Here is a 14,691-nt window from a genome sequence, read left to right as displayed (position 1 = left end):
AGATTATCTCTGTTTCTGTGTAGATTAACGATGCTTCTGTTTAGATAATCTCAGTTTCTGTGTAGATTAACTTTGTTTCTGTGTGGATTATCCCAGTTTCTGTATAGATTATCTCAGTTTATGTGTAGATTATCTCAGTTTGTGTGTAGATTAACTCATGGTTTCTGTGTAGTTTAACTCAGTTTCTTTGTAGATTATCTCAGTTTCTGTGTAGATTATCTCAGTTTATGTGTAGATTAACTCATGGTTTCTGTGTAGTTTAACTCAGTTTCTGTGTAGATTATCTCAGTTTCTGTGTAGATTATCTCTAGAAAAAAACTAGTCAAGTTTTCTGACTTTTTTGATCCTAAAGGGACTGTGTGGTGGTGTTGATCAAACTATGTCTAATTTATATACTGTGGAAAATATATTTAAAGTTCAATTGTTATGGCATTAATAATAATTGTGGAATGTACAGGGTTATCTAAAAAGAATGAGACTTCAAAGAGGATTGTATTGATTTTTTTCTGCTTTGATAATTTTATGCTTCCATGTTTAATTAAGGAACATTATCAACCTTAATTCGCTTTATATTAGAAGAGTTTCGGGTAACCCTTATATCTAAATAATTAACATTAATTAAATTACCATATGATATTAACAATATCGAATATTTCCTAAGAAACACCAATTGATCTATGGACATATATTTTTTAAAAAGTAAATTTTTTCAAAAACATTTTTGCGAACACTTGGTAAAGATGGAACGAGACACTTATTTGTGGGGATTAAACAAATATTTAAGCATAAAAAATGTTGCGAATGTATTTTCAATACATTTAAATGCGTCGAACAACATAACATAATTTATTCCTGAGCACTTATAAACTAGATCTTCTGTTTGAAAATGCTTCCAAATCACACAAAAGAATTGAACATGGTTTATTACATTATGAGTAGCTTCAGAAAGAGTTATATGAAATAAAAAATTATTTACTCCCTAAATTCTATTTTGTTTTAATAATCCATACAATTTTGTAATGCTTAGGATAAACTGGTTCATTCTGAAATAAGAAGAACCGTTAAAAATAATAAGAATTAGACAGATATAATAGATGGTAAAGTTCTAAAATCTATCAATCTATCTATATTAATATTGTACTAGCTTAGAAACCCAGCTTTGCCTTGAACTTGATTATTCTCTTTTAAGGTCAACCCACTAAACATACAAATTTTGAACCAAGCTATAAACATTCCCGTGGTTTCCTAACTCAAATTTGAGACAAATCGGTCCAGGGGTTCATAAGTTATGATCGGAGAAACGAAAAAAACAGATATTATTGCGTTATATATATGTAAATATTTCTTTTTTCTTTTTCCCTTAATTGTTGGATTAAAAAATGTAGAATCTTTATTCTATCAACTGCACATAAAAGAATAAAAATGAAAGTTTTTAATTATTATTTTTTGCTACATTTTTTTAGTGTAAGAGGACATTACGCAAAAAATATGAATTCTCTCAAGCTACGAGCTCTACAGTAACAATAGCTAGCTAAAAAAATTATGGCGGCAGCTCGCGGTTTTATTGTGGATTTTGGAAGATTTTTAAAGATTTTGAAAAAGAAAGAAAACGGCAAGAAAGAAATCAGCTGTTCCTGGCCAGGGAGTTGAGAATGTGAGCTCGAAGTGCATTATTTAGACAAGGAACATAGCAGCAGACATTAGACGAGTTTGTATAGAAGAAAGAAATGATATATTATAATAAGTTATCTAAACCCAGCCCTAAATGCCCTGAAAAGTGTTATTTTTTACCTGGTTAGGTTTAACGAAGACTTCAGCGGAAACATTCAATTTATTGTTTTTTTCACAACTTCCATGCTCATGTTTACAAAACTCATATTTGTCAGACGTGGTTGCTTTTTTGAAGGTACTATGAGCAGCATACTTCTTTATGTAAATAAAAAATTAAACAACTTTTCAATTAAATACAAAATAAAAATGTTGTGGAATTAAATATTCACTATCTAAGCCCTCCTGTGACTAATTGGAGAAAGGTTGCAGGTTCAAATCTTGGATCACCGATTCAAAGTTAAAGAGTAGTAAGGATTAGAATCGGCGATTCAGTGTTTGAACCGGCTGTAGATAGTTCATTAAATTCGGACCCTACTTAAATAATTTTCTTATTCATGTTAATATATCTGCACTGTATTAATTTTTAAAAAATATATTTTATAAAAAAGCATCAAGTTCAACCGAAGATTTAAGTTTTAAGATATCGTTGCGGAGTAAAAGAAATTTTTAAATGAGATTTTTTTGTTACATATATTTTGGGATAAACTTCATAAAAATCTTTAATCTTTTTTCCATGAGAATAAAAATTCGACTTTAAAATTCGATCCTAATGAAGTAAAATTCTGTCTCTAAAAAAATATCTAAATAAATTTTTGAAAAATACATTTTGGGATATTTTATAATTAAATATAAATATTAATATTACCATGCATTTTATACATATTTGTGAATTTTTGTGATTTATGTGAATACCTGCTCGGCAATGACTGCAATTTCATTATTTGTTCCCGAACTATAGTTATAGCCTGTTAAAAAAAAATTCTGAGTCGTAAATTTTGTTTTTATGAAACTACATTAGAGAAGAGAAAAGCTTTGGAACCTCGGAGTAGGGAAAATTGAAAGGATGTCATCACGGGGAGTGATTAGGTCAGATGCACTTTAGGTCGGTTTCCTCAAGGTCAGTTTCCAAAGCATCGTATCAGACATTATGAAAGTTCTTTTAAAGTAGTAATTCTAACCTGCTAGAAAAACACGACCTGTAAGGTCAGGGGTATTATTATTTCCATCACACACTAACCAACCATCTAATTTTTTACAAAAATCAAGAATAAATAATTAAAACTAGTCTTAGTCACGTTACAATTTAAAGAAAATCAACTTTTAACATTAATATCAGCTCAGATAAGACGTAATTTGACAAAGCTTAAAGGGAATGTAAATATAAATATAAGTGAATCTCCATTAATGGAATATACAATACACGATGCGACGGTAATGTTCTTCTTTAGTAGATTACTTTCAATTGTGGTTTTCAAGAAAATTTAGAAAATTATTTAATTTTCAAATTTTCAAAAATAAAGATTTCAAGGGAACTGCAATAAATCTTTCACTTGAAATTATACAACAGTCCCTTTAAGAACTTTTATAACGAAAAATGTATATGCTTGAAGAAGAGTATACATTATCTGACCTGGGAGTTTGCCTTTACCATTCCACGCAATAATAGTTCCGACCGGAATTTCTAAACAAATTTAGAAAATAAAATAAATAAACAATCTTTTTTCTAAAAAACCTGTTATAAATATACACACAAGCAGCCAATACAGTATGTCCAAATGAATATGGAAATTTTAAATAGCACGCTAGATATATGTTATTCCCAGGCATATACGACAAGCTAGCTGGATTCGGTGAAAATCAATTTTTAAATGTCATAATGAAATATTGAAATATGGCCATTACAGTGCAGATTAAGTCCCAGTACAGTACGAGGATAGGGTCGGAACGGTACGAATATAGCAGAGCTTTCATAATCCCTGACATTCTGAGATGGCAGTGAGCATCTTATCTGGCCTTTTTTCTTTCAACAAATCATTTTTATTTTCACCATTAGACCTGGGGGAAGTTAGTTCCGTCATTTTTTGATCACCTCGTTTCAATAATAGATCTTAAGAAGAACAAGAAGAAGTGCTATATATACAGGTTTATAAAAATATTTTGTTCTTTTCACTTAAAAAGTTTAAATAATATGAGTTCTCTTACTTTGATGATTGATGCAGTGAAAAATAAAAGCTGCAAGTATTCCTGCAATCAACAGTCCAGCCAGGGCAACACACATCAAAATAAATACAAGGATATTTAGTAACTTAGAGAGTTTTAAGAATATTTAGTAACTTAGAGAGTTTACAGAATATTTAGTAACTTAGAGAGTTTAAAGAATATTAAATTAGAGAATTAGAAGAATATTTAGTAACTTAGAGAGTTACAAGAAAATTTAGTAACTTAGAGAGTTTACAGAATATTTAGTAACTTAGAGAGTTTAAAGAATATTTAGTAACTTTGAGAGTTTAAAGAATATTTAGTAACTTAGGGAGTTTAAAGAATATTTAGTAACTTAGAAAGTTAGAAGACTGTTTAGTAAATTAGAGAGCTAGAAGAATTTCTAGTAAATTAGAGAGTTAAAAAAATATTTAGTAATATATAGAGTTAAAAGAAAAATTAGTAACATAGAGAGCTAGAAGAATATTTAGTAACTTTGAGAGTTTAAAGAATATTTAGTAACTTAGGGAGTTTAAAGAATATTTAGTAACTTAGAAAGTTAGAAGAATGTTTAGTAAATTAGAGAGCTAAAAGAATTTCTAGTAAATTAGAGAGTTAAAAAAATATTTAGTAATATATAGAGTTAAAAGAAAAATTAGTAACATAGAGAGCTAGAAGAATGTTTAGTAAATTAGATAGTTAGAAGGATATTTAATAACTTAGAGATGAATATTTAAAAACTTCGAGAGTTAGACAAAGATTTAGAGGTAACTATAATTTTTATCCGTGATCTAAAAGAATCAAAGAAAGACGTAAGACTATTTTTCAACTAACTCTTGACATTGAAATTGTAGTCTATGTATTCAAATATTATATTTACCAGGAACATTTCATAGGTTTCAAGTGGTGTTTATGTATCCCATTGACTGAGAAGGAGACAAAAATAATGATTATAAAACGTTAAGACAATATTGATAAATAATTTGAGGAGGGGTTTCATCCCTTTTTGCGTTTTTTCATATACTTTTTCACCAAAAATAAATTCTCCAATAAAAAAACATAAAAAATAATTCTAAGAAAGGTGGAGGAAAATATAGACCCCTGTTCGACTTATAATAAGATTTTGCTCCTTTCCCTGAATCTGATAAGGTATTCACTTTCCTTATCATTCAAAATAATTTATTTAATTTTTACTTTTATTCCGATAAATGTATTATGGACCGTTTTTTTGTTCAAAATCAAGCCTTATCCTGTAAATCTGAATCAATTTTATTGATGGATTTAGTTAAAAAGGTGACAGAAACATTACTGTTTTCCTATCTCTATATTACCATGATCAGGGGGGGGGATCATAAATAATTTTTTCCTTTTCAATTCTTCTAGTTCTCTTATATTATTGTTATTCAATGTCATCGTAACACAAATTTCTGTAAACTATTTGAAATCTTATCAAACTAGACGGAAGTTGTAAAACCAACATGACAGAAAATTACATATTTATTTATTGAAAGGAAAAGTTGTGTAAAAGGAACTAGAAAAAAATAATAATGAAAAAAATTTGTTTTTCTTTCATGATTTTTAACAAATTTAGCTTTTGCTCTGTTGGTCAGAGAAGTAGGTTTCCCCACTCCAGTAGCTGTGTTCTGTATTCCAGTTCTGTGTTCTGTATTCTAGTTCTGTGTTCTATATTCCAGTTCTGTGTTCTGTATTTAAGTTCTGTGTTCTGTATTCCATTATTGTGTTCTATTCTAGTTCTGTGTTCTGCATTCCATTTCTGTGTTCTGTACTTAAGTTCTGTGTTCTATATTCCAGTTCTGTGTTCTGTATTCCAGTGTTCTGTGTTCTGTATTCCAGTTCTGTGTTCTGCATTCCAGTTCTGTGTTCTGTATTCCAGTTCTGCGTTTTTTATTTGAGGTTTGTGTTCTGTATTCCATTTCTGTGTTCTTTATTCCAACTCTGCATTCTGTATTTCAGTTCTGTGTTCTGTATTCAAGTTCCATGTTCTATATTCTGAATTGAAGTTCTGTATTCAAGTTCTGTATTCCACCTTTATCAGTTCTAACTTACAATTCAGTATTTACATTTACAACAAAAAATAAGATAACAAACCCCACGGTCCACACCCCAAAAAAACAAATCCCCATCCACCACGGATTCTCCCCCCCCCCTCCTCCACCTTTCTCCCTCCCCCTTCCTGACAAAGGTCGTGCATCCATATAGGTCTAAGTGGTCATAAAGTAAATTTATGCGCTGATAAACCTACCCTAACAGATACTGTACACTGAACAGATAGTAGTATGGATAATACAACAGATGTAACTACTTTTACATCTTTTATAACTTACAACTTTTACATTTACATATGTACTAATATACTTATTTACTTATTTACTTTTTTACTTATTTACCTATTTACTTATTTACTTATTTACTTATTTACTTATTTACTTATTTACTTATTTACTTATTTACTTATTTACTTATTAACTTATTAACTAATTTACTTATTTACTTATTTACTTATTTTCTTATTTACTTACTAATTCTGAAGTTTACTTAAGAAAGGTTGCTAAATTCCCTTAAGTGAGTACTTTCAGATCCTTCATTAAATCTTTTAATTCTTAAGAACGTAATTACGAAAACTTCAATTATTCCCTGTATAAATCTTTTGTTCCAAACCTCCCAAGTAGCATTTTTTCATCGTATACTTCTTTTCAGACCTGCAAAGTCTAAAGCTTAACGCGAGGAAGGGGAGGAGGGGGATGAGGACGGAGTCTTTTCGGTTTAGTTAAAAGGATTTCACACTGCTGGGATATGAGCGTAGACGAATCTGAAATCTACCCTGGTGGTCTCATCCTTGCTAATATTCACACCTTTACACTCTACACTCTACACTCTACACTCTACTTTCAACACTCTACACTCTAACACTCTACACTCTACACTCTAGACTCTACACTCTACACTCTACACTCTACACTCTACACTCTACACTCTACACTCTACACTCTACACTCTACACTTTACTTTTTGCAGCAAGTAAGTTTTTAGTAAGAATGTCTGAATAACGGCAAATATTTACAAGATGGAATATTTTGAATTAGTTTTTCTACTTAAGAAGAACAAGAAGAAGTGCTATATATACACAACCCACCATCACGAGGAAATACCAGGTAAGATTTGTCTAAATACTTGATAAATACTTGCTAACCGCCAGCTACTAGATGTCGGTCCCAGGTAATGACCTAACATGGATATTTATGATGATACGATGTTTATACGTCCTTATATAGGTGTAATGTAGACCTAGATATTCAACTATCATTAATTATTCTACTCCGTGTATACTTTATACCTGGAGATATTAATATTAATCCATGCTGTTGTTCCTCAGAGTATTTGAGATATGTGCTAATCAAGAATTTGAGGTTTATGTGATATTATTGGTATGACTGTGTGACTTCGTAGCTGCTATAGTTTTGATTTAACGCTATAAAAATTCAAAACATTTTTGTTCCTCTCCATTGCTTATCAATAAAATATATAATGATTAAAAACATGCCGGATTTCTCGAACGTGAACTTCTTTTAATCTTATCTTTACCCTTATCTATCTGTTTGGTTGTCTGCATTGTAAATTGTGTGTTTGCTAATTTGTTGGCACATTGGACAGTTCATCTGTGAGGTTGACCAAGCAAGGTAAGGTTGACCAAGGTAAGGTTGACTAAGCAAGGTAAGGTTGACCAAGGTAAGGTTGACTAAGCAAGGTAAGGTTGACCAAGCAAGGTAAGGTTGACCAAAGTAAGGTTGACCATATATCTTTAAGTATCTATGATTAAAATCTATCTGTATTTCTCTATGGTTATATCTGTATATACGTTTACTTGTCTGATGGTTTACTATCTATCTCTTTACATTTCTTTATAGTTAACTATCTACATGTTCACTTTTCTGTATAGTTACCTATATATATATATTTATTTGTCTTTATAGTTGACTATATATATGTTTACTTGTTTGTATGGTTGACTATCTATCTGTATGGTTGACTATCTATCTGTATGGTAGACTATCTATATGTATGGTTGACTATCTATATGTATGGTTGACTTTCTATCTGTATGGTTGACTATCTATATGTATGGTAGACTATCTATATGTATGGTTGACTATCTATCTGTATGGTTGACTATCTATGTGTATGGTTGACTATCTATCTGCATGGTTGATTATCTATCTGTATGGTTGACTATCTATCTGTATGGTTGACTATCTATCTGTACGGTTGACTATCTATCTGTATAGTTGACTATATATCTGTATGGTAGACTATCTATCTGTATATTTGACTTTCTATCTGTATGTTAGACTATTTATCTGCATAGTTGACTATCTATCTGTATAGTTGACTACCTATCTGTATGGTTGACTATCTATCTGTATGGTAGACTATCTATCTGTATGGTAGACTATCTATCTGAATGGTTGACTATTTATCTGTATGGTTGACTATCTATATGTATGGTTGACTATCTTTCTGCATGGTTGACTATCTATCTGTATAGTTGACTATCTATCTGTATGGTAGACTATCTATCTGTATGGTTCACTATCTATCTGTATGGTAGACAATCTATATGTATGGTTGACTATCTATCTGTATGGTAGACTATAGTGCCAACTATATGTCATGTTTTCTCTCAAGTATTGGTAAAGGTGCTAACAGGTCTTCAGGCAACAAGCCAGTTGAATACAAATTCATGGACTCATCACCATATTATATATATATATATATAAATATATATATATATATACATGTATATATAACATGTATAAGTATCTGGTCAATATATATATTGATATAATCAACCTCCTCTTTACTCTGAATTAATTCTTATCACTCATTTCCTTAAATACTTAAATTTCTAACTGATTTCCTCAAAGTTGGAAATTTTCATCTTTTTTATACAAACATTCGTTCATTCGCTAAGGGTCTTTCAGTTCCTTGTCATTCATTCGTTCAGGGTCTTTCAGTTCCTAGTCACTCATTCATTCAGGGTCTTTCAGTTCCTAGTCGTTCATTCCTTTAGGGTCTTTCAGTTCCTAGTCGTTCATTCCTTTGGGGTTTTTCAGTTTCTAGTCTTTTATTCCTTCAGGGTCTTTCAGTTCATAGGAGTTCATTCCTTCAGGGTCTTTTAGTTCATAGTCGTTCATTCCTTCACGGTCACTCATTTGTTCAGGGTCTTTCAATTCCTAGTCACTCATTCGTTCAGGGTCTTTCAGTTCCTAGTCGTTCATTCGTTCAGGGTCTTTCAGTTCCTAGTCACTCATTAATTCAGGGTCTTTCAGTTCCTAGTCGTTCATTCCTTTAGGGTCTTTCAGTTCCTAGTCGTTCATTCCTTTGGGGTCTTTCAGTTTCTAGTCGTTTATTCCTTCAGGGTCTTTCAGTTCATAGGAGTTCATTCCTTCAGGGTCTTTTATTTCATAGTCGTTCATTCATTCACGGTCTTTCAGTTCATAGTCACTCATTTGTTCAGGGTCTTTCAGTTCCTAGTCGTTCATTCCTTTGGGGTCTTTCAGTTCCTAGTCGTTTATTCCTTCAGGGTCTTTCAGTTCATAGGAGTTCATTCCTTCAGGGTCTTTTAGTTCATAGTCGTTCATTCCTTCACGGTCTTTCAGTTCCTAGTCACTCATTTGTTCAGGGTCTTTCAATTCCTAGTCACTCATTCGTTCAGGGTCCTTCAGTTCCTAGTCGTTCATTCGTTCAGGGTCATTCAGTTCATGGTCGTTCATTCGTTTAGGGTCTTTCAGTTCATAGTCGTTCATTTGTTCATGGTCTTTTAATTTCTAGTCACTCATTCGTTCAAGGTCTTTCAGTTTCTAGTAGTTCATTCGTTGAGTGTCTTTCGGTTCCTAGTCGTTCATTCGTTTAGGGTCTTTCAGTTCCTAGTCGTTCATTCGGTCAGGGTCTTTCAGTTCCTAGTCGTTTATTTGTTCAGGGTTTTTCAGTTCCTAGTCACTCATTCATTCAGGGTCTTTCAGTTCCTAGTCACTCATTCATTCAGGGTCTTTCAGTTCCGCTCTTTGTAGATCACGGGTTGAAATCTCTAGAATTTAAAATCTAACTTAATTACCAGGAACCTGAAATAAATCTTGGAAATTTTGGTTTTGTTTCAAATTTAAAAATTTAAAAACAATTGCTGAAAAGCTAGAAATTTAAACCTAACAAAGATATTACCGTATCATGCCAAGTTTAGCTTTTTAGCAACATATATAGCTAAGAGAAGATAACTTTTGTTTCTCAAAACCATGGCAATAGAATTGATATCTAGTATTATTAAATCATCAGTGTTTCCTAACACTTTTCCACGAAATCTATTCTATGACCAGGTTAGAGAAGATAAGAAAAGAAAACCAACCTAAAAAGGAACTGACGTAAAGTTTTTATTTTCTGATTAGATAGGTTTAAGGTTGGGTTTGCGTTGTCAAGATGAAGATAAACCTAGACATAAGAACTAGTTGACAAGACGGAGAAAAAGATTGATAATTTAATTTAGGAATCCGTAGAAAAAAGAGAAATGTGTACTTGATGTTAATATATTTATAATATATTTTAAAGAGATTATAGACTTAATTTACAACGACACAACATTTCCAAAACTGATATATTCAACTATTCAATTGTTCAAGGTTCATTAAATGTCTTTAGGACTTTAGGGCGGAGACACTTTCATTTATCACACTAAACCCTGAACCAGTCCTAATTCTATCCAAGCTGCATTTTCTAATCTTATCTTTAATGTTTCCTAATCATATATTCAAGACGTTCCTAAACGTATGCAAAATATTTCCTAACCATATCTAAACCTTTTCTAAATATAACCTAACATTTATTTAAAATATCTAAACCTTTCCTAAACATATCTAAACCTTTCCCAAAAATATCTGAAAACTTCCTTAAAACATCTGGACATCTAAACATATCTAAACCATTCATAATCACATTCTAATCTTTCCAAAACATATCTATACCTTTCCTAATCATATTCTATCCTTTCCTTTACATATCCTATCCTTTCCTAAACATATTCTAGCCTATACTAAACATATTATAACCTTTCCTTTACATATCCTATCCTTTCCTAAACATATTCTAGCCTATACTAAACATATTATAACCTTTCCTTTACATATCCTTATAACCTTTCCTTTACATATCCTATCCTTTCCTAAACATATTCTAGCCTATACTAAACATATTATAACCTTTCCTTTACATATCCTATCCTTTTTCAAACATATTCTAACCTATCCTAATTATATTCTAACCTTTCCTTAACATATTCTAATCTTTCCTTAACATATTCTAATCTTTTCTAAACATATTCTAATCCATCCTAAACATATTTTAACCTATCCTAAACATATTCCAACCTTTCTCAAACATATTTTAACCTATCCTAAACATATTATAAATAATCCAAACCTTCCTAGAGTATTAAATACATATTCTTTAATTTGCTCATATTTGCTTTACAACATCCTGTTGCAGTTGAAAAAGCCAAATCAGCTTGCTTAAACGAAATGAGTTTTTTCTTCAAACTCAAATATTTTAATCCCTTTATCATTGCAACCCAATGTCGAAGACGTTTTTTATATTTCAAACTATGAATTCAGTAAGATTAAAAAGTCTAAGTTTGAAATATCAAAGGTTTACACCATTACGCGGCAAAGATTTTGGGATTAGACAATTTGAGTTTGTGGCAAAAGCTCAGATCCTTTACTGTCTGATCAAGTATTGAATGGACTAGTTTAGTGAGAAAACCTAGGGCTGTGCCTGTAACACAACCCTGAGAAGTTGACCGGAACGAGGAGCAGCTGAACACGTTCCATCCTTCTCATCCATCAATTTTATCCCTTCTCCAGGTTTCATTCACATTCTTCTATTCATGTTAACAACCATTCAATCAATCATTTATTCAATAAATCATGATTAATTATTTTAAGTGCATTTTACCTGCATTGTTAAAAATACAGATATTGCTATAATCAGCAAGATTCCTACTACTAGAGGTTTTTATGTTTATAAGTTTTTAGTTTTAGCAAAATCACTAGTTTTACTACCTAATTGTATAAAAATGTATCAAAACTAATTCTAAATACCACTTTTTCTATACACCATGACTGACATTGTACACTATTTCATTATATTTCTTACCAATTGTATAAACATTAATACCTCTACAACATATAGAACAACTAAAAGAGCTATTGCTAGCTCACCCATCAAATATTGCTACTAATGCATAAAATAGTTCAATTTGAATTGCTACTAAAAGAAATATTGCTATATCTATGTATAAAGTTGTAATCTCTGATTGTCTGTCTGTCTGTTTGATGTCCGATCATAACTCAGGAACCCCTGGGCTTATTTGTCTCAAATTTTGATTGGGGAACTCGGGAGACCCACAGGAATGTTTTAAGCTTTTGAGATTCTAAGTTGAGTAGGGTCGACTTTAATAGCGAAAATTTAGTTTTCCGGCAAAATTGTTAAAGTGCGGGTAAACGGCCTGAGTAACTTTTTAACAACCTGTGCAGCGCTGGGTTCCCAACCTAGTGTAAAATAAAGTTGTAATCTCAGTTTGTCTGTTTGTATGTCTGATCAAAAAGCATAAATCCCTGGACTGATTGGCCAAAAATTTGGATTGGGGAACTCGGAAGAACCACGGAAATGTTCTTAGCTTGTTTTTATTAAGATTCCATGTTAAGAGAATCGACTTTTATAGGGAAAATGGCTAAAATCGTAATTTAAACCAAGCACGGGTAAACGGCGGAAGTAACTATGAGTAATTTGGGCAACGCTGGGTTCCCAAGCTAGTATAAAATAAAATAGCAGAATATTGCTACTGCAACCTATGTTGCTACTTTTGTCCGTTTTACTGCTAATAACTTAGATTAAGATAATTTTACAATCTATTTTACTGCTAATATAGATATTATTACTGCTACAACTTATATTGGTGAACTTGTAGTTAAAAATGTCCGCTACACACAACCTAAATTGAATAAATAGTCCGGGTCCAATCCAACGATTAGCCTCGCCTGGCAAAATTCAAAAATATAGAAAGAGCAGATGTCCAATTTATTAAATATTGATCATTGAAATATTTCTGAAATATTTGTTAAAAATTTAAAGATTAACCGCAAATACTCCCCCTCCCCCTAAAAAAATTTAAAATTTATTTTTATTGATATAAAAGCAGAAAAAAAATGTGGATCAACTATCAAAACTATTAATATCGTGGTTACCAATATTATATAGCGTTCTTTCATTTCTTTGCTACATTTCAGTTTTCTTTCTCTCTTTCATTCTTTCTCTCTTTCATTCTTTCTATCTATCATTCTTTCTTTTTTTCATTCTTTTTCTCTATCATTCTTTCTCTCTTCCATTCTTTCTCTTTTTCGTTCTTTCTCTTTTTCATTCTTTTTCTCTTTCATTCTTTCTCTCTTTCATTCTTTTTATCTTTCATTCTTTCTCTATTATTCTTTCTCACTTTCAAACTAATTCTCTATCATTCTTTCTCTCTTTCATTCTTTTTCTTTTAATTCTTTCTCTCTATCATTCTTTCTCTCTTTCCTTCTTTCTCTGTATCCTTCTTTCTATCTATCATTCTTTCTCTTTCATTCTTTCTCTCATTCATTCTTTCTCTTTTTCATTCTTTCTCTCTTTCATTCTTTCTCTTTCATTCTTTCTCTCTTTCCTTCTTTCTCTGTATCCTTCTTTCTCTCTATCATTCTTTCTCTCATTCATTCTTTCTCTCTTTCATTCTTTCTCTATATCATTCTTTCTCTTTCATTCTTGCTCTCATTTATTCTTTCTCTTTTTCATTCTTTCTCTCTTTCATTCTTTCTCTTTCATTCTTTCTCTCTATCATTCTTTCTCTTTCATTCTTTCTCTCATTCATTCTTTCTCTTTTTCATTCTTTCTCTCTTTTATTCTTTCTCTATATCATTCTTTCTCTCTTGCATTCTCTCTCTCTATCATTCTTTCTCTCTATCATTCTTTCTTTCATTCATTCTTTCTCTCTTTCATTCTTTCTCTCTATCATTCTTTCTCTCTATCATTCTTTCTCTTTTATTCTTTCTCTCTATCATTCTTTCTCTTTCATTTTTTCTCTCTTTCATTCTTTCTCTTTATCATTCTTTCTCTCTATCATTCTTTCTCTTTCATTCTTTCTCTCTATCATTCTTTCTCTTTCATTCTTTCTCTCTTTCATTCTTTCTCTTTCATTCTTTCTCTCTTTCATTCTTTCTGTCTATCATTCTTTCTCTCTTTCATTCACTCTTCATTCCTATATTTTTTAATCCTCCACCTCTGCAATACCTATTCTTTATTCCGTTTAAAGAAATTGTATTTTTCTTCATGACTTCAAATATACATATACTAAGCTTTTAAGTTGATTCGTTTCCTCCTTTGCTTTAAGCTGTTGTTCTTTAGAATTCGCCTTTTTTAATCGTTCTCAAATTTTCAAAAATAATATTGTCGCCATTTTGTTCGGGCTAATTTTGTATTTATGACCTTCCCTTTTGAGTTCCCACAAAAATAAATGGGCTTGATCGGCTCAACCGTTTTGATATTAGCAGGGTACAGAGTACAGACAGACGGACATGCCAAATATATATATGATGTAAGTAAAGATAAATGTTTGGTGTCTCTGAATACCTCCTATTACCTCCTATACCCCCTAGCTGCCCCCGGAGAAGGATAAATTATGAGACGGAAATATTTCTTCAATTCAATATTCACGAGGAATATTCTAATAATATCTCTTTACAGATCCAGGTTTTTACAGTGTAAACTGTATCCTGGAGAAGCTAAAAC

The 14,691-nt window shown here is 31.3% G+C and overlaps 1 protein-coding gene across 2 annotated transcripts; it reads right to left on the bottom strand.

Annotated features, from left to right (window-relative positions):
* Positions 1 to 670: 670 nt before the first annotated feature.
* LOC111697937 (uncharacterized) lies at positions 671 to 5,258 on the bottom strand. Of its 2 annotated transcripts, XM_023468109.1 has the most exons (9): positions 5,177 to 5,258; positions 4,946 to 4,971; positions 4,691 to 4,736; positions 3,814 to 3,893; positions 3,242 to 3,292; positions 2,790 to 2,855; positions 2,524 to 2,576; positions 1,792 to 1,926; positions 671 to 1,043 (listed from the first exon to the last, which is right to left on the bottom strand). In XM_023468109.1, the coding sequence occupies exons 1-9, from the start codon at positions 5,221 to 5,223 to the stop codon at positions 987 to 989; spliced, it is 561 nt and encodes a 186-aa protein (XP_023323877.1). In that variant the 5' UTR covers positions 5,224 to 5,258; the 3' UTR covers positions 671 to 986. The 2 variants fall into 2 exon arrangements, with proteins under 2 accessions (XP_023323877.1, XP_023323878.1); XM_023468110.1 differs by lacking the exon at positions 5,177 to 5,258 and having other exon boundaries at positions 906 to 1,043; positions 3,814 to 3,889; positions 4,946 to 4,977.
* Between the last annotated feature and the right edge of the window lie 9,433 nt (positions 5,259 to 14,691).

The sequence above is a fragment of the Eurytemora carolleeae genome, unplaced genomic scaffold (assembly GCF_000591075.1).
Source record: "Eurytemora carolleeae unplaced genomic scaffold, Eaff_2.0 scaffold51, whole genome shotgun sequence".
Taxonomy (NCBI): domain Eukaryota; kingdom Metazoa; phylum Arthropoda; class Copepoda; order Calanoida; family Temoridae; genus Eurytemora; species Eurytemora carolleeae.
The sequence above is the reverse complement of the archived record's forward strand: the minus strand, read 5'-3'. Positions and strand labels throughout refer to the sequence as shown.

Bases quoted from the DNA above. Each gene is read 5' to 3' on its own strand.
- LOC111697937 (XM_023468109.1), bottom strand. From the start codon at position 5,223: ATGACATTGAATAACAATAATATAAGAGAACTAGAAGAATTGAAAAG. The intron at 3,894-4,690 runs GTAAATATAATA...CCTTGTATTTAT, and splicing joins AAACCTATGAAATGTTCCTG to TTTGATGTGTGTTGCCCTGG. The intron at 1,044-1,791 runs GTAAAAAATAAC...TTCTTATTTCAG, and splicing joins TCTTCGTTAAACCTAACCAG to AATGAACCAGTTTATCCTAA.